The sequence below is a fragment of the Sphaeramia orbicularis genome, chromosome 8 (assembly GCF_902148855.1).
Source record: "Sphaeramia orbicularis chromosome 8, fSphaOr1.1, whole genome shotgun sequence".
In the NCBI taxonomy this organism is placed as follows: Eukaryota; Metazoa; Chordata; class Actinopteri; order Kurtiformes; family Apogonidae; genus Sphaeramia; species Sphaeramia orbicularis.
Window position 1 is genome coordinate 2,534,323 of NC_043964.1, and position 20,583 is coordinate 2,554,905.

General features: G+C 35.2%; 1 protein-coding gene across 1 annotated transcript in view; it reads left to right on the plus strand.

The window, feature by feature from the left end:
• grna (granulin a) overlaps positions 1 to 19,331 on the plus strand; it is a 27,203-nt gene extending 7,872 nt beyond the window's left edge. The window contains exons 5-14 of the mRNA XM_030141801.1: positions 1,244 to 1,325; positions 2,256 to 2,362; positions 2,521 to 2,674; positions 2,772 to 2,897; positions 6,148 to 6,239; positions 8,850 to 9,086; positions 10,421 to 10,753; positions 12,352 to 12,591; positions 15,280 to 15,561; positions 18,573 to 19,331. Of these exons, the coding sequence (XP_029997661.1) occupies positions 1,244 to 1,325; positions 2,256 to 2,362; positions 2,521 to 2,674; positions 2,772 to 2,897; positions 6,148 to 6,239; positions 8,850 to 9,086; positions 10,421 to 10,753; positions 12,352 to 12,591; positions 15,280 to 15,561; positions 18,573 to 18,716 (1,797 nt within the window). The 3' untranslated portion in view covers positions 18,717 to 19,331. The remainder of the gene's footprint in view (positions 1 to 1,243; positions 1,326 to 2,255; positions 2,363 to 2,520; positions 2,675 to 2,771; positions 2,898 to 6,147; positions 6,240 to 8,849; positions 9,087 to 10,420; positions 10,754 to 12,351; positions 12,592 to 15,279; positions 15,562 to 18,572) is intronic.
• The last annotated feature ends 1,252 nt before the right edge of the window (positions 19,332 to 20,583 follow it).

The following is a 20,583-nucleotide window of genomic DNA, read 5'->3' on the forward strand; positions in this document are numbered from 1 at the left end:
GAATGTTGTAGAAGATGACAGTGTTTCCGTGGTAACTACAGAGCCTCTGAACATCCAAAGGGGTCATGTCTGATGACCATGAAAAGATGACAAACTGCATTTTACCCAAATTATTTATTTATTCATTTTTATTTTATGTATTGGTTTATTAAAAGGGGACCCTGCACATTTATGAGCACTGCTGTTTAAAAATACACCCATGTAAATATTTTCATCTGCAGTCCCAAAGCAGGTGACAGAAACAAAACATAAAACAGCCAACATGAACCCTTTCATGCATGAATTATGAGAACCTTTGTCAAGATTTTTTTCTTGAGTGTTTTTATTCCTCCTTAGGCATGAAAAAAAAAATTGTGATCAAGCTTTTTTTTTTTTTTTATGGAATTACAAAAATGTTCTTTTGAAGTAAAGAAACGTGTTTAAAACCCAATATGAGAAAGTGAGATGAAAACAGTGAAATAAAAAACATTTTAATGCTGTCAATCTGATGTTTTCTCACATTTTAACATATTCTAATGCTAGTTATTACCCACTTCATGGAGATAATGTGCAAATAAGAAAAAAAAAAAACTTGTAAAAATAACAAATAACAGTTGATTTACAATAAAACATGTTAGTGCAGATCAGGGTTATTAGAACAGCAAAGTTACAGTCGTGGTCTGAATGTCAGTGTATGGGATGGTGCAGAAGTGTCCACTGTGTTGGCTGATATGGAACTAAAACAACTGAACCCATGAACATACAAGAGAACAGCTGGAGAACAACTGTCCAGTATAGTGACCACTATACATGAAAGGGTTAATATACCATTTGTTCGCTATAAATTAAAAAAAAATTAACATACACATAATGATGACATAGGCATCATCAAAAAAATAAAAAAGACAAACAAAAAACAAATAGATACAGGGCGACCAGAGGGGCATTAGCCTATTTCAGTATATGGATAGGGTTATTGGTTCTAAAGTTATGAAACATTTTAGATCAGTAGATGCTTTTGGTCTTTCCTTCTTATCTGGGTCTTTAAGGGTTAATGTATGTGCTGTAACAGATCTGGGTGAGAACTACATTTTTCTTATTTAGTGATTTTAAGGTAATTTTCTGCAGAATGTGATGAAGGATTGATTAGATTTTTTACATATCACTTAGATACAACAATAGCCTGGTCTCTTATTAAAGCAGTTTTAATGCTAATGAGTAACTGAAGGCGTTGACTGACTGTTGGTTTCCTGCTCTCTAACAGGGAATCCCCTGCTCTGATGGGAAACACTGCTGTCCTGAAGGCCACATGTGCAGTTCAGACAGCCGCTCCTGCATCAAGAAAGGTTCAGAAAGTCTCACCAGCTGTTTGCTTACACCAAGATCTGTTTTTGTTTTAAACGCCTACACATAGAAAAAAAACCCATAAAAAACAGTATTATACCAGCAGCAGGGGTGCCGAAAAAATACTGTTAAATAATGGAAAATAACCATGTCATAAAAATACAGTAATTTTCCATAATTAAAGTACAATTTTTTGGCCTAACTTTACATGAGATTTTGCTTTTTTTTTGACTTTTTAATGTTTAATAAAGAATATTTACACATATTAAAACAATCAAATTACCTATAAATATATATATAAATAATTTTTAATGAGACTCAGTTGTCCAATCCACTGATAAAAACTGTATTTGGACAGTTTATCAATACTTATACATGTTATACATTCACAAAAATACATTTATTCAACATTTTTGTTGTGAATCCTCCTGTAATTACACAAGATATTTGTCAATTAACAAACAAGTCTGGTTCAACTGACAGAACTAATACTTCTGTTATCGTTAATGGTCAGTAATTTTATCTCATTTTATTCTTTTTTTTTTTTTTTTTACAGTATTAAACTTTAAATTAACAGTTTAATCTCATAAATAGAAAATAAATATTTGTGAAATTATGATACATTTGCAAATGTATTTTAACTGTATTTTTCTGTGAAAAAAGAAAAAAATTCTTTTAAAAAAATGGAAATTTTATGGTTATTCACAGTTACAGTTTTTTCGTGTTATTTTACATTTGACATGTTAAATCACAGTCTGTTTTTGTCATTTCATTGATATTTTCCTGTATCTTAAAAATACAGGAAAAATCTGTAAAATAAACAGTGAAAATTCTGTTAAATTACAGATTTTTTTTTACAGTGTACCTGAAACATTGTGTTCTGTTGTGTTCCATTGTGTTCCGTTTTGTTCCGTTGTGTTGCGTTGTCACAGAGTTGGTGACCACTGTCCTGTGCAGTGACGGAGTGTCAGAGTGTCCAGATGAAACCACCTGCTGTGAAACACCAGAGGGCAAATGGGGATGTTGTCCGATGCCTAAGGTCAGATATGGTTGAACATTTTACAGCTTTATCATTTATGCACAGTAGTGAACTAGACATCATAAACATGGAAATAGTGGAGTATGAATTTGCATGTTTGTCTTTATGTCCGTTTATCTTCATGGTTTCTTATCCTGGTGTCTTCATTGTCTGAACAGGCTGTGTGCTGCCAGGATAAAACACACTGCTGCCCCGAAGGAAGCACATGTGATGTCAAACAATCCAAATGTATTTCTTTGTCCACCAAAAAAGAGATGCCGATGTGGGCCAAGTTCCCTGCCAGGACAAGAGCAGAGTGGGAAAACCAGAAAGGTCAGATTAGGGACAAGGTTCTTCAACCACACTTTATTTCCTTCTTCATATAAAGATGAGTGCGTGTGAATGTCGCCTTATCTCCATGTCATTTCAGAGGGCGAACATGTGACTTCAAAGGCAGCCGAGGATGAAAACTCAAAAAAAGTCCCTGAAGTCACCACAGTGAGTGCAGTTCCTGTTTTAGAAGAGGAAGCGTCATCTGTCACTAACGCAGTGTCAGGTGAGAGCAACAGCATCGAACAAACACTGCACAACACGCCTTATACTTTTATGTCATGTGTCACACATTTATATATAATTGTAAGTAAATAAGTAAATTTTATTTATAGAGCACTTTTCACAGGCAGAGTCACAAAGCGCTTTATCAGTTCAAATCAGAATCAAATCCAGTTTACAGAGACCCAACAGAATCCTCCAGGAGCAAACACTTGTGACTGGTGACAGTGGAAGGAAAAAGTACCTTTAACAGCAGAAACCTGGAGCAGAGCCAGACTGAGGAGGATGGACGAGTGACAGGACCAGGAGGGGTTAAAGAGAGAGAGTAAAGGAGGAGAAAAGAGAGAGAGATAGAGATATAGAGAGACTAGGGGAGAGGGGGGAGTACTTTATGATGAATACATAGAGTGTAGTCAGTCTGTGGTGGTCCTGGGTCAGGTGGGAAACTGAAAAGCCTGTTTGAACAGGAGGGTTTGAGGTGTTTCTTAAAGCTCTCTACAGAGTCCATGGACCGTAGGTGTAGAGGCAGGTCATTCCATAGACGTGGTCCACAGCTTTAACAGACCTGTCAGCCCGTGTGCTAGAACAGGTGTGTGGAACCATCAGCAGGTGCTGTCCTGAAGACCTCAGGCTACGAGTCGAGCTGTAGGGCTGGATCAGGGAAGCGATGTATGCAGGGGCCTGGCCATGTAGGGCCCGGAAAGTTAGCACAAGAATTTTGAGATGAAAACGATATAAAACAGGAGCCAGTGGAGAGATTTAAGGATGGGAGTGATGTGGGTTCTCCTGTTGGTGCGGGTCAGAAGCCTTCAGCAGAGTTCTGGACAAACTGTGGACGGGCCAGCTCCTTCTGTTTCAGCATGTGGACAGGCTGTTCCAGTAGTCTAAACCAGAAGACACAAAAGCATGAACGATCATCTCGAGCTCATTGATGGACACCATAGACCTGAGTTTGGAGATGTTGCGGAGTTGGAAGAAACTGTTTTTCACTAGGTGTTTGTAATAATAATAACTTCACAATTCGGGAGAGTACTCATAATTTGAAAGGTTTTGGAGATTTCGTATTACCCTAATTTCGAACCACTCGTAGATGTTTTTGTGTGTCTGTATGTGGAGTGAAACTGTGGAACAGTCTGGACATCCAACACAAACAACAGCCAAAACATCCACCATTTAAACTGGTCTATGAACATATGGTCTGGTCCCAGTATACAGATGGAGAGTCTGAAAACTGTTTCATCAGTTCTGTCTTAAATGTTCATGTGTGTTTGTTGTTCCTCATCTAGTCGGTCTGTGTTTGTCCTTTACCTTCTGCTGTTGTTCTGACCATCGCTGGGATGTGCTGCCCTTTACTATTAGTGCTGTTGGAGTTTTTTGTTTTTTTTTTCTCTCACCATTGTTGGTCTGTGACACTGGTCTACAATTTTTTTAGAAATGATTTGCTTCAGACATTAAATGTGCTAAATGTTATGTATTTTAATAAGATTAATTGGAAAATAAATGACAAAAGTGCCGGTTTGCTGATGTTTTCAAGGTATATGATGAAGTGTTATTCCACATATATATTGGTTTATGTACATTTATATAATAGTTTTATAAATCTTCCACTAAATAGAACCTGTAAAGTGAATGTATTCTAATGTGCAGACAGTGTTTTGAAGTAGATCTTGTAGCTCTGAGACAAATATTCCTTTGGAGTCAAACCCATTCTCTCATTAATTCTTGAATTTCACATTTTGACCCAAGGCTGTATCTGGGAAAGTTCAGCCAACCAGCATTTTTGACTGGATTTTTCTTTATCAGTGACTCTCATGTGGTAAAATTTCATTACTTTTATTCTGGAAGCATTTTCCTTGTAGACCAGTGTAATTATTGCTGTTCTTTACCATTTGTGGTATTGCAGTTTTTTGTTTTTACCATTGCTGGTCTGTAATTATTATCATGTAAGTTGACAGTTAACTGTTACCATGGTAACACCACCAGGAATGGACTTTGTTTCTTTATTTTTTTCACACACATTTTGGTTATGCAAAGTAAATACTGTCAAATGACTTTATTCTAATTTGGTCTATAGGCCTGTTTTGTTCTATTTTGTTCATTGTTTTGGTTTGAAGTCGAAGGACAGGAGTGAGGATTTAAAAAGTTATTATGTTCAGTTATTTGATGATGAGAATGGGGGTGGGATTAAATAAGTGTTTCTTCTTCCCACTCTTTTTTGAGTATAGATGATTTTTTTTTTTTTTTTTTTTTGGAATTCTGAATTTGCATGTATTCTGTAAATGCTCAAGATAAACAAATGAAACACTGGTCTACAAGGAAAATGCTTCCAGAATAAAAGTTATGAAATTTTACCACATGAGAGTCACTGATAAAGAAAAATCCAGTCAAAAATGCTGGTTGGCTGAACTTTCCCAGATACAGCCTTGGGTCAAAATGTGAAATTCAAGAATTAACGAGAGAATGGGTTTGACTCAAAAGGAATATTTGTGTCAGAGCAACAAGATCTACTTCAAAACACTGTCTGCACATTAGAATACATTCACTTTACAGGTTCTATTTAGTGGAAGATTTATAAAACTATTATATAAATGTACATAAACCAACATATATGTGTAATAACACTTAATCATATACCTTGAAAACATCAGCAAACCGGCACTTGTGTCATTTATTTTCCAATTAATGTTATTAAAATACACAACATTTAGCACATTTAATGTCTGAAGCAAATCATTTCTAAAAAATTGTAGACCAGTGAAATGAATGAATGAAATAATAATAGCTTTACTTCTATAGCACCTTTAAAAACGATGTTTACAAAGTGCTTTTGACAGACAAAGCAGATCTATCTATCTATCTATCTATCTATCTATCTATCTATCTATCTATCTATCTATCTATCTATCTATCTATCTATCTATCTATCTATCTATCTATCTATCTATCTATCTATCTATCTATCTATCTATCTATCTATCTATCTATCTATCTATCTATCTATCTATCTATCTATCTACCTATCTATCTATCTATCTATCTATCTATCTATCTATCTATCTATCTATCTATCTATCTATCTATCTATCTAATCAGTTGTAACGTCATCATATGTTTGTAGTGTCACTTTCTTGTGAGAACCATACATTTCTAAAATTCCAACATTTCTTAAGCTCAGGAACATTTCATCCTAGTTTGACATTAGTCGGAAACTAATGATAAAAGAGTTCACTTTTTTTTTTTTTTTTTTCCCCCAGACGTCCCCTGTGATGATACAATTTCCTGCCCGGACAACACCACCTGCTGTAAAACAAAAAAAGGGGGCTGGGCCTGCTGTCCTTACCCAGAGGTACAAGTGTGGAGGCCATGTCACCAGCCTTAACCCATAAAGACCCAAACGTCCACCACCGACCAAAAGCATAGACTGATCTACACTGTTTCATATCTGCTGATCCACTAATCCTATCGATACATGTAAATAATTCAGGTAAAATGCAGTTTGTTGTCTTTTCATGGTCACTGGACGTTCAGAGGCTTCGTAGTGAACGTAGAAACACCATCATCTTCTATATCATTGATTCAATAGAAAAAAAAACCATGGAGTTCAATTGTAGCCGCTTGCTTTTATATTAATAATAAAAAAAAAAAAAGGAATAAAACCATGATGAGCAAAAAAAAAAACTAAATGTAACTTAAAAACCCCATCAAAATAAGCAACAAAATAAACAAAAACAGCCAGTAAAACATAAAAAGAACAAAAAAAAAAGAATAATAAATCAACAAAAAAATAATAAGTAACATAAAAAAAAAAACCTGAACAAAATTGAAGACAAAATAGTGAAACGGTCAAAAAAATGTCGAAAAATAAACAAAATGATCAAAATATTGAACAAAAATGAGGGAAAATTAATTAAATAGCCAATGAAATGAACCAGAACAGCCAGTAAGTAAAGTAAAGAAAGTAAACAATAAAATGAACAAAATAAATTAAAAAAATGAAAAAAAACAAAACAAAACAAAACACTGTCATCTTCTACAACACTGATTCAACAGAAAAAACAAAAACAAAAAAAACATAGAGTTAAATTGTCAACGCTTTCTTTTATATTAAAAAAAAGGAATAAAACCATGAGGAAAAAAAAACTAACTAAATATAACTTAAAAAAAACCCCAAACATTAAAATAAGCAACAAAATAAACAAAAACAGCCAGTAAAACGTAAAATGAATAATAAATCAACAAAAAATAATAAGTAACAAACAAAAAACTAACAGAAACTGAACAAAATTGAAGACAAAATAATGAAATTGGTCAAGAAAATGCTGAAAAATTAACAAAATGATCCAAATATTAAAGAAAAATTAGGGAAAATTAATTAAATAGCCAATGAAATGAACCAGAACAGCCAAAGTAAACAATAAAATGAACAAAATGAATAAAAAAATGAAAAACAAAACAAAACAAAAAAACACTGTCATCTTCTACAACTCTGATTCCCCAGTAAAACCCATGAAGCTTGATAAATGACAGTGGATGGACTCACTAATTTTGTGTTCAGATAATGATATATTTGCTGAAAAAGTCACTTTTTCTTCAGCGTTCTCTGTTTCTGACATAGGTTTGAATTTAGTCTGAGCTTTAATGAACATCTGTGTGATCAGTGAATTAACCCATAAAGACCCAAACATACACCTGCGACCAAAATCATTCACTGATGTAAAAGGTTTAGTAACGGTTGATCCATTAATCTTATCAGTACATGTAAATAATTGGTGTAAAATGCAGTTTGTCATTTATTCATGGTCATCAGATATGACCATACACTGATCTAAGGAGTTTGATAAATGACAGTGGATGGACACACTTTATGTTCAGTTAATGATATATTTTGCAGAAAAAAACAACAACTTTTTCTTCAGTTTTCTCTATTTTGGATATAATAACCCTCAACTTTAATGAACATCTACATAATCAGTATTACACAACCACAAGGCACGGACCCAAATGCACAAAACTGACAGAGCAACTTAGTTTGAGTATTTATTACTCAAATGAAAGGGACAAAAGAATCTTCACAAAAACAGTTAACACAAAAATCTTCTCGGTCGAGGAATCAAAAAACTAACAAAAGGTTCTTCACAAGTGTGGAATAAAAAAAATTAACAAAAAGATCTTCTTGAACGAGGTATTAAAAAATATTAAAAAAGTCTTCATGAACGTGGTATCAAAAAATCTAACACAAAAATCTTCTCATTCGAGGAAACAAAGTACAACAAAAATTCTTCACAAAATGTGGAATAAAAAAAAAAAAAAACTTACAAAATGTTTTGAGCAGCACAGGAGAGAGTCAGGGAGTTCTGTTCTTGACAAACATGAAAGACGCACTGACAACAGACACAGGAGGAGGAGGGAATATAACGGGTGGAGAGGCCATGAGCCCCAGTGCAGACAGTCAGGGAGGACGCAGACAGGACCGACCCAGCACACAGACCAACAAAGCCCCTCACCAAAAGAAAACTGGAAATGAACCAAACCAACAAGCAGAAACACTGGCACCGCTGAGGGCTGCGTCACAATCACTACATTAAATACAGGAAAATACCTGATTTTCATTTAAAAATGCAAAATACAGAGCATAATATTAGAAGTAATGGTGATAAATCACTTAAGAAAGGTTAAAAATATAGAAAAAATAATTTGGGAACAGCCCCAGAAGTAACACTGGGTCTTTATGGGTGAAATATAAGAAAATACATGATTCACACCAAAAAATGTAAAATACAGAGGATAATATTTCCATAAATGACGATAAATCACTTAAGAAAAATTAAATATAGAGAAAAAATCCTTTGGGAACTGACACAGACGTACCACTGGGTCTTTGTGGGTTAACTTTAATAATGTTTCGGTATTTCATGCATTAACGCTCGTTCTGTTCTTTCTGTTCTACCACTCTCAGGCCGTTTGTTGTCAAGATATGTTACACTGCTGCCCCAAAGGGAAGACATGTAACCTGGCAGCCATGACCTGTGATGACGACTCCTGCTCCGTGCCCTGGGCAGAGAAAATACCCACAATCCCCAGGAAGGATGCGCAGGCGAGAAATGTGACATGTGACTCCACTGCCAGCTGCCCTGACGGCTCCACCTGCTGCAAAACCACAGAAGGAACCTGGGCCTGCTGTCCTCTGCCAGAGGTACCGACACAGCACGGTTATCAGCCTTCACCAAACAGGCTCTGAGTTAAGATTTAGGCCCAAAACCAAGAAGACCTTCAGAACCATCAGACAGCTGGGGTGAAGTGACTCAGTGGCGGCTGTTCGTCTTTCAGACAGGGGAAGCTCATTGTCGGCTTACAGAAAAAAAAAAGTCCAGTTGTTTAAACATAAATTCGTCCTCCGTTCCTTTATAAGAAAATGCTCAGTGACCTTATCGTACCAACTAAACAAGAAAATGTTGAAATTATGTTAAATTGAAACAAGGAAGTACAATGAGTGTGTTTTCTTTCAGGTCAGTAAATGAACAGTTCATTTGGTTTCTGTGATTTCGCAGCAGAATGTGTGACGGTATTAAACTGAACTGTGTCAGTGAAGGAGCAGATCTGAAAACAGCTGTCAATCAAACCGGATTCAGCCTTTCGACTGATCCTCCAATCAGCACGTGGAAGCTCAGCGTCCGGCCCGGCCGAGCTCCGCCCACAGCTCCATTCACCCCCAGAGACACCAAGCGTCCGGGGGCGGGACAACATGGTGTCATTTATCCAATGATCGTCCAGTTTAGAGTCAGTTTCCAGCAGTTCCACTCAGTCCCATTGAAGTGCATGGACGCTGAGCGTCTACGGACAAATGCACTGAGCAGAGATGGAGGAGAAAACACAGACACGGGAATGGAGGAGAAGTGAACAACATCCAGTCCACTGATCTGGGATCAGACTGATTCTGAACCAACTGGTCTGAGAGATGAACGTGTTCCAACACATTTGGAGTCAATGAAATGAAAACAACTGAACAGATTTGAACATTTAATGGGAGTTATTTTAGGGGAAACTGAGCTTCCACTGCAGTCTGAGAGAAATCACCACTGGTATCTATCTATCTATCTATCTATCTATCTATCTATCTATCTATCTATCTATCTATCTATCTATCTATCTATCTATCTATCTATCTATCTATCTATCTATCTATCTATCTATCTATCTATCTATCTATCTATCTATCTATCTATCTATCTATCTATCTATCTATCTATCTATCTATCTATCTATCTATCTATCTATCTATCTATCTATCTATCTATCTATCTATCTATCTATCCATCCATCCATCCATCCATCCATCTATCTATCTATCTATCTATCTATCTATCTATCTATCTATCTATCTATCTATCTATCTATCTATCTATCTATCTATCTATCTTCATGCATTAATCTTAAATCGATCCTGTTCCAGCTCCTCAGAACATGCTGCAGGTAATGTTTAGTTTGTTTTTCCACTGACTCAAATATTCGTATCGTTGTGTTCCAAAGGCGGTCTGTTGTGAGGACCATGAACACTGCTGTCCCAAAGACACCACCTGTGACCTGGCCAACAACACCTGTGACAGCGCCTCCGGCCCAACCCCCATGAAACAGAAGATGCCTGCGTTTGTCACAACGGCGCCCACTGCTGTGGCCGTTACGACGGCAGGTCTGGAAACCACCGCAGAGCCGAGGAGGGAAGACAGGATGGAAGCAACAGAGAGGGAGGAGCAGGATGAGAAGGACCGGATCCACTGTGACCACCGCACCAGCTGCCCCCCCTCCAGCACCTGCTGCTTCATGAGCGCCTCCCACCAGTGGGGCTGTTGTCCACTGCCACATGTAAGTACAGCAAACACACATGAGACCCACTTCTGTTACCAAGGGAAACCTGGAGGAGTGTGTACCACTATGGGAACCAAATATGAACACTATAGTATCTGCAAAATAGGGACATGACATCCAAATTATTACTGTTTTATTTTTTAGTATCATGACTGCTGTATTTTCATTTTATTTTTACGTATATGTATACATGTTCATAAGAATATTTGTATGTTATTTATCATTTATTTTCTATATCTATGTCTACATCTACACGGTAAAAAAAAAAAAAAAAAAGTGAAAAAACTGTAATATTCCGGCAGCTGGAGTGCCAAAATAATACTGTAAAATAACGGGAAATAACCATCTCATAAAAATACAGTAACTTTCCATGATTAAAATACAATTTTTTGCTTTAAATTTACATGAGATCTTGCATATTTTTTTTACTTTTTAATGTTTAATAAAGAATATTTACATGTATTAAAACAAACAGATCACCTATAAATATATATCTAAATAATTTTCAGTGAGACTCAGTTGTCCAATCCACTGATAAAAACTGTATTTGGACAGTTTATCAGTGCTTATACATGTTATACATTCACAAAAATACATTTATTCAACATTTTTGTTGTGAAACCTCCTGTAATTACACAAGATATTTGTCAATTAACAAACAAGTCTGGTTCAACTGACAGAACAAATACTTCTGTTACCGTTAACTGTCAGTAATTTTATCTTGTTTTATTATTTTTTTACAGTATTAAACTTTAACAGTTGAATCTCACAAATAGAAAAGAAATATTTGTGAAATTATGACACATTTGCAAATGTATTTTAACTGTATTTTTCTGTGAAAAAAGAAAAAATTTCTTTTAAAAAATGGAAATTTTTTGGGATTATTCATAGTTACAGTTTTTTCATGTTCTTTTCCATTTGACATGTAAAATCACAGTCTGTTTTTGTCATTTCATTGATATTTTCCTGTATCTTGAAAATACAGGAAAAATCTGTAAAATAAACAGTGAAAATTCTGTTAAATTACAGATTTTTTTTTACAGTGTATATATCATTTGGTGCAAGTCTGTGGTATGAATGGGTGTTTGTGTTGTTTTGATTCATATTTTTTATGTATATTATTATTTCCTTTGTTTACTTTTCATTATAATAATTAAATACCAATAAAAAGTGTGTAAAAAAACCAAAAAAAAAAAAACCCATGGTCTTTAACCAGTAGGAACGTTTTAGACTACAGTTTGTCTCTCCTGTGCATTCTGACATTTCCTCTTGGTCTATACCATCTGTGTTTTAATAAGTCACTGTTTTCTTCTTCCTCTCTTTATAGTTTCTACTTTGTTCATCATTTAAGTAAATAATTAAGTGTCTGGACTAAACCAGCTTGTGTCATGAGATAACGTTTGCTCTGATTTGATGCTATATAAATTAAATTTGATTGAATTTGATCATTTCATAGTTTCATTCATTTATTAGTGTTCTAAAATATACTGTATCTGCCCCACTTGTCTAATTTGGTCTTTTTCACTACCAGTGAAAGAAGAACTGGAACTCAGAATTGTTGATGTGAAAGTATCACTTCCTCTCTTCTCCTCCAGGCGGTGTGCTGTTCTGACGGCAGCCACTGTTGTCCTCCGAGCTACAAGTGTAATGAAGACAGGACGTCGTGCATCAAAGCGGACGTGGAGATCCCATGGTACACCAAACTCCCAGCAACCACCGGCAGCGATGAGGCCGAGCCCAGCGCCACGCAGTGTGACGGGAACACTCGGTGTCCTGAACACACCACCTGCTGTCGGCTTCCGACGGGCAAGTGGGGCTGCTGTCCACTGAAGAATGTGAGCGCTGTGTGAATGTAGACGTGTGGACGTATTATTACAACGAACATAAGACCCACTGTCAATACACAAGCATTAGGAGTCATCATGGAGTAAAACAGGATTACCATTACATATATGTATATATATTATATTAGGGCTGGGCAAGTTAACGCGTTATTACCGCGAGGGGGGGGGTTTGAAAGAAATCCCACCTCCATATCTCATGTGTCCACCATTGGCTCCCCATAGAGCACATGTGTCAAACATGCGGCCCAGGGGCCAAAACCGGCCCGCCAAAGGTTCCAATCCGGCCCGTGGGATGAATTTGTGAAATACAAAAATGACACTGAAGATATTAACAATCGAGGATGTTAAACTCATTTTAGGTCAATTTAATCTAAAGTGGGTCAGACCAGTAAAATACTATCAGAATAACTAATAAATAATGAAAACTGCACATTTTTGTCTTTGTTTTAGAGTTAAAAAAATGTAAAATTACACAAAAATGGTTACATTTACACACCAGTCTTTTACAAAAAATGTGAATAACCTAAAAAATATGAACAACCTGAAATATCTTCAGAGCAGTATGTAGAATTTTACCACTATTCTGCTTGCTGCTAAATGTTGTGTGTATTTGTAGATCCACTGTGATCTGTAAGTTGTTTAAATGATAAACTAAGGCATAATATTGCTAAAACTGCACTTAATTTTCTTTGGAATTTTCAGGTTGTTCATATTTGTTCATGTTATGTTCAAGTACGGTTCATAGATGTAAACATTTTCATTATGGAATTTTACTTTTTTCACCCAAAAACATGGAGAAAACTTTAGTGTCAACATTATTTATCAGTTCTTATCCTATTATTTATATTATTTTACTGGTCCGGCCCACTTTATAACATATTAGTCTGTATGTGGAACTGAACTCAAAAGAGTTTGACACCCCTGCTGTAGAGCAACACATCATCTTCTTGACAATATTGTCAATTGTGGCCCATGGAATATTGTTCTACTCCTCTTTGAGGCCGACATGGAGCTCTGGGATATTATCCAGAACCATTCCTGCATGATTTGTGACATGTGTGTCATGGTGACACCTGAGGACATGTGACATTTGGAGGTGTCCTTTTATTGTCCTCAGTACGAGGAGGGTCTGAATACTGTTAACGCTGTTTGAGCAGCGTCTGGACATGACACACCTGCTGTGGGTGGAATCACTGAACCACTGAGAAAGAGCTCACTCACAGAGATGGACACAAAGTTTGTTTATAAGTCAAGAGAATTAACCGTGTTCTACAACTATAAGACATCAGGAGCTCGTTTTGGGCCGTATGTCTTGAGTTACACAAATACTGTTCATGGTGCGTTTATATTTTTGCTCAGTATAATATCAACACAATGAAAGGGTTTCACTGATGAAAAACAGTCATCAGATAAGTAACTAAAGCGGGCAATGTAGTTGAAAAAAAGTACAATATTAACCTCTAACACAGGGGTCTCAAACATGCAGACCGGGGACCAAATGCAGCCCACCAAAGGTTCCAATCCGGCCCGTGGGGTGTTTATGTGAAGTAAAAAATTCCAGTCTTGAATTGAATTAAGCAAAAAAATAATAATAATAATGATAATTAGCTTGAATTAAGGAAAAAATGTTGAATTAAGCAAATAAATAAATAAATGAATAAATCAATCAATCAATCTTCAATTAAGTAAAAAAAATCGTGAATTAAGCCAAACAAAAAAAAAATCTTAAATTTAGCAAAAAATCTTGAATTAAGCAAAAAAAAAAAACCCAAAAACCTTGAATTAAAAACTTCTAATTTTTGTCTTTGTTTTAGTGCAAAAAATAACATTAAATTATGAAAATATTTACATTTCCAAACTATCCTGTAACAATAAAGCATAAATAACCTGAACAAATATGAACAACCTGAAATGTATAAAGAAAATTGATAAATTTTCAATTGCGTAAAAAAAAAAAAAAAAAAAAAAAAAATCTTGAATTAAGACCAAAAAAAAATCTCAAATTTAGCAAAAAATCTTGAATTAAGCAAAAAAATCTTGAATTAAGCAAAAAAAAATCTTGAATTAAAAACTTCAAATTTTTGTCTTTGTTTTAGTGCAAAAAATAACATTAAATTATGAAAATATTTACATTTCCCAACTATCCTGTAACAATAAAACATGAATAACCTGAACAAATATGAACAACCTGAAATGTCTAAAGAAAATGCAGCACAATTTTAAATATTTTGTTTAGTGTCTTTGTAGATCTGATCCATAATGCACATGTAGAAATGAGAAGTTGAGGCAGAATATTGTTAAAATTGCACTTATTTTTCTTAAGAAATTTCAGTTTTTTCAGGTTATTCACATCTTTATTGTTTGGATAGTTTATAAAAGTATTTTCATAATTTAATGTTTTTTTTTTTCTTTACACTGAAACACAGACATAAATGTGCAGTTGTCATTATTTCTAGGTTCTTCTGTTCTTATTTTACTGGTCCGGCCCACTGCAGATCAAATCAGGCTGAATGTGGAACCTGAAAAAACAGAAGTTTGAGAACCCTGAACTGACATGTCATGGTGTATGATGTAGTACAATATAGTAACACTGAAGTAAAACACAAGTACCTTCTATGTGAGTAACAGTACCTAGTTCATCCTGTCCCTGATAGCTGTCCCTTGTCCTTCTGTGTGCAGGCTGTGTGCTGTCCGGACCAGGAGCACTGCTGTCCTCAGGGCTACAGCTGTCACATGGCCTCTCAGTCCTGTCAGAAGCTGGTGATGCTGCAGCTGGAGACGGTCCCTCTAACTAAAGTGGACCTGCCTGAACCTCAGCCTGAACCTCAGCCTGAACCTCAGCCTCAGCCCGGTCCCGTACGCCAGCGAGACGTCCAGTGCGATGACACCACCAGCTGCCCAGATGGGGAAACCTGCTGCAGGACGTCGGCCACCACATGGGGCTGCTGTCCCTCTCCTAATGTAAGACAGATACCTACTGTACACACGGCTGATAATACCCACAGTGCACAGGATTCTCACCGATTAACTCAGTGGTTCTCAACCTTTTTTTACTCCTGACCTCATTTTAACATCACAAATGTGTGGCGACCCCAGACATTCAAACCAGATTATAGCGGCTATTTGTCATCAAAATTAAATCCACTTAAAGGTGAATTAACTTAAGACTTTAACAGAACTCAAATGACCACTAGACTTCTGTTAGCAGTGGAATATTGCATTAAGTCAGTGTTAGTATTATGTAGTTTTCCTCATATATTTAACTAGAATCAAATGACTGTATAAGTAAACGAGTGGCGGAGAGAAATGGAAGGTAAATCATTACACTGGGTTACACTAAAATGTTTTTTACAAGTTGTCTCGGTTTTTTCAGCTGAATCAGGACCATTTTGCAGCGCTAAATCCAAAAATGACATCTGTTTTTCTCAATCAGGTCAGGTTTTTTTGCTAATTTGTTTTTGAGAAATTTGATCTTCTCACAAAATTGATGACATTTTTGTGACTTTATCAGTTGATTTTTTATATACACTACCAGGCAAAAGTTTGGACTCACTTGGTTTTTCTTTATTTTTATGTGTATTTTCATTGTAGATTCTCACTGTAGGCATCAAAACTATGAATGAACACATATGGAATTATGTAGTTTAAAAAGATGTGACAAAACTCAAAGCATGTTTTATATTTTAGATTCTTCAAAGTAGCCACATTTTGCATTTATTACTGCTTTGTGCATTCTTGGCATTCTCTTGACGAGCTTCATGAGGTAATCACCTGAAATGTTTTCCAAAAGTCTGGAAGGAGTTCCAAATGATGCTGAGCTCTTGTTGGCCATCTGTGGTCCATCTCATGTCATTTAAATAAGAAGGTGAGTCCAAACTTTTGCCTGGTAGTGTAGTTCTCACCCAAAATAGGTTTGAAGAGAAAAAAAATCCTTTTCTAACAGGATGTATTTATTAAGTGTTTCAAACTTCAGAGAACTCTTCTTGCCTTTGGTCCACTGACGCAGATACTCGGTGCATGACTTGCATACCATGTGTGGCGCCCAAACTTTATCTTGGTCACCAAGTTTAATACCAAAATAAGATTGGTAAGCACACTTTATGAAACTTGTGACTTGGTTCCTGTTAGGTACAATGGTGTATGTACGTATATATAAATAATGAGTAGACATTATTTATATATTATTCTGTTCTTATTTTTCTGGTTCGGCCCACTGCAGATCAAATTTAGCTGAATGTGGAACTGAACTAAAATGAGTCTGACACCTGTGCACGATATGGACAAAAGTATTGGGATATGTCTAATTCAGGTGTTTGGGATACAAATGATAAGGTCATAATATAGTTTTATATTGTCATAAATATCATTGCATTGGTTAGTTTTGTTTAAATTGTTATCTTTGCTTGTCACAGAGATGGTTTTTACTTAATTTCTCTCAACATTGATTTTTTTTTTTTTAAATCCATGACTATGGTTTTAAATGTTTTACCTCTAAATTTGTGAAAAATGTCTCATGCTCTGACTGTAAATAATGATTTTCCACCACAGCTAACCGTGCACTTTTTTCACATCTCACTTAGGAAGAAAAATCTCCCCTTAAACTTAAAGCAAATATTGATGTTTTTATTCCAAATCAGCATGAACAGGACATCCTACAAGCTGTAGACATGATGTAGCTCTATATTTTTGTCCAAAAACATTTAATGGTCCAAAGGGTTTCTAGAGTCGATTCCAAATAGGGATGTAACGATTACCAGTATAATGATAAATGGCGGTAAAATTGCAGATAGTTTGTGTTACCGTTTAAATTCTAATCCTCATGATAACTGTGTTTGATTATCGCACTTTTAGGGAAAAACCCTATGTACAGATCTGCTTTTTTGTCAAATATTTGAGTATAGTTTTAATTTATTACAATTTTAATTTTAAATACCTAATATTTGGAACCAATATTCACTTTTAAAGTCTGTGAAAAGGCTCGTTAAACATCTGTGTGTTATTTATGCAATAAATTATATACATTTTTCAAATCAGATTTTATATTTTTTGTGTTTTTTGTCCTTTTTTGTTTTTATAATAGGCTAAAGTGAAAAAATAATAGACAGATGATATAGATGAAGTTGTGCTGAAAAAACAGATCCCAAACATGGCTATAGTAAACATTTGTTTCTATAGTATATAAAGGCCAAATCAGAAGACTAAAAAACAGACAGAATAGACTCAGACCACTAAGGGTTAATATTTGAATGTTTCTGACACAGAAGGGACATTGTGCCAATTTTTTTTTTTTTTTTTTCCAAAATACAACTTGGTTAAATTATTTCAGTGTGTGTATTAGTACTTTTTGAACATTTTCAGCACAATTTCAATAATACTGTGATAATAATGATAACTGTGGAAGTAAATCTGTCAGATTTTTAATTATAAAAGCCATTGAATTTCTAGCACTGAATTTTTTTGCACTGAGATTAAGTATCTGATTTTTTTTTGCACTGAAATTAAGTATCTGAATTTTTTTTCTCTCACTTCTATTTTGTTCATAAATTTAGAATAAAAAAAAAAAAAAATCAGAACCAAAACATTCAGTTGCAAAAATTCAGATGCAAAAAATTCCAATCACACATCCGGGACACCAAGGATAAGCAATGATTTTATCTCAAGTTGAGCTAACAGCAAACCAATCAAGTTAGCTTAGGTTAGTCATGTGACGCCGAAAAAAAATTTAGATACTTAATTTCAGTGCAAAAATATTCTGTGCTGGAAATTCAGTGGCTTTTATCATTCAAAATCTGATGAGACAGATTTACTTCCATAGACAAGTGATAATTTTGGTCACAATAACCATGATAGAAAATTTTCATATTGTTACATCCTTATTTCCAAATCAGATACTTAAAAAAAGTGCACATGGTTTCCAGGTAAAGGTGCTGTCACTGATACCATCCTGTTTTCTTCTCTGTCGCCCCCTACAGGCGGTGTGCTGCAGTGACATGAAGCACTGCTGCCCCACAGGGTTCACCTGCACCCCAGAGGGTCAGTGCACACAGAGGGCCGGTCTGCAGTGGCATGACTGGCACATGTTCTTCGGCAACAAAAAGAAAGGCCCGGTTGTGTGAGAACATGTTTTTGCTGGTCTGGTTTGTTTCTGCACTAATTAAAGGGATTTTAAAACTGTAAAGGCTTTGTATTCTGGGGGATGTAGTAAACTGTGGTGGAGATGTGAACGTGACTTGCACTCAGGGTTCTGATATTTTGTCATCTTGGAGTTTTAACATGCACTGCTTTTGGTTGTAACGCAGAAAATCCACAAAACTACAAGTACATTTGTGGTGTAAGTAAATTCGAATGGTCACATGACCCTTGGAATTGAAGTGAAACACTCCTCTCCTCAGGCCACTTTATTCTGTCTACCACCTGTTCCTCTGTTCTGCTTCAGCTGCCTTTTCTACCAATAATCAGTCAGAATTTGGTTTATAATTCACGGGTTTAGCTTTTATGACCCTCAGTATGACAAACAGAAATGGTACAATCAAGTGAAATGTAATTTTGGGGCATCCTTTTCAACATATAATCCATTTGTAAACTTCCTTGACATGTTAATGTCTATGTGTTGGGAATGCAAACACTGCTCTGCTGTCAGTTTTCCATTTTGGATTTTGCACGTATTCATTGTATGATGTCGTGTTTAACAACTACATTAGTCAAATGAAATAAACAACCAAATCAGTGAACGAAGAGAGCTGTTTTGTTTTTTGTTTTGTTTTTTTTTGTTTTTTTTTGGGGGGGGGGGGGGGGGGGGCATTTTAAGACTACTTTTTCTGTGCAAAAAACATGGGTAATGTCTAAGTTGTTCATTGCAGTGACAAATGGGTTAAGGTTAGCTGACATTATCAACATTAATCCAGCCAAAAAAAACAGTTTCACTAACTTTATCAATAACCAGACTATCTAATATGTATTTTTGCTTATATGTGACTACTTTCACTCAATACATTTTTTATGCAGAATGGGTTTCTCAGTTTAACCTTCAGTATCTGCTGTATATAAAATAGGAAGAAGTTGTTAAATTCTCTAAATATACTAAATATACTGCCATCTTGTGGACAAAGAATGTAAGGACAACTGAGTGTCATTCTAATAAAGTTTGAGTCAATAACCTACAGACAGTTGTGGTTTAAACCTTTAAATTAAATCGTATTGTCACATATTTAAAAGCATTAAAAAACTCTGCAAAATTTTAGATCAAACCACAGCCGGTTCAGACTCACTACAAATTCTTCATTGATTAAAAATGTGCAACTGCAGTTACCATCTGTGACCAGAAGAGGGCAGCAGCACTGAAGTACAGCTGGAAATACACGTCAGAAAATACTAAAAACAATATCAAACACATTCAGAATAATTTTTTATTTAATATACAGTATTTATGTTACAGAAGCCTTCAAATCCCTTCTAAAACTGACCCCTGTTATAATTGGTTGAAATAATACTTTTAGCTGTGATTTAGAGCAAGAAATATTATTTTTGATATTGAATTTGTCAAACAAATTGTGAAAGACTGGAGGAGAGCAAGGAAAAATGCACTAAAGCTGTTGAAAAAAGCCCTCACCAAATATTGATTTATAAACTCCATAATTAAAATATTAATATTGTGATATTTAAAAACACTTGCTTTACTTTGACCAGATGTCATTTTCTGCAAAATAAATCCTTAAATTGTCAATATTTTCATTTTGAACTGGGAAGAAAGGTTGAGTTTAGACAATAAACAAAAAAGTTAATAAAATGATTTAAAAAAAAACAAAAAAAGTGACAAAGAGTCAATGTGATACAGTCAATCAAAATACACAGATCATTAAATAATTTGCTGACGAGTACACTTTCACATTATGATTATTACACTGGTCAACAACAAATGTATTGTTTCAGTTTTTTGAGCTGATTTAGGATCATTTTGGTGCTGAATCCAAAAATCACATTAAT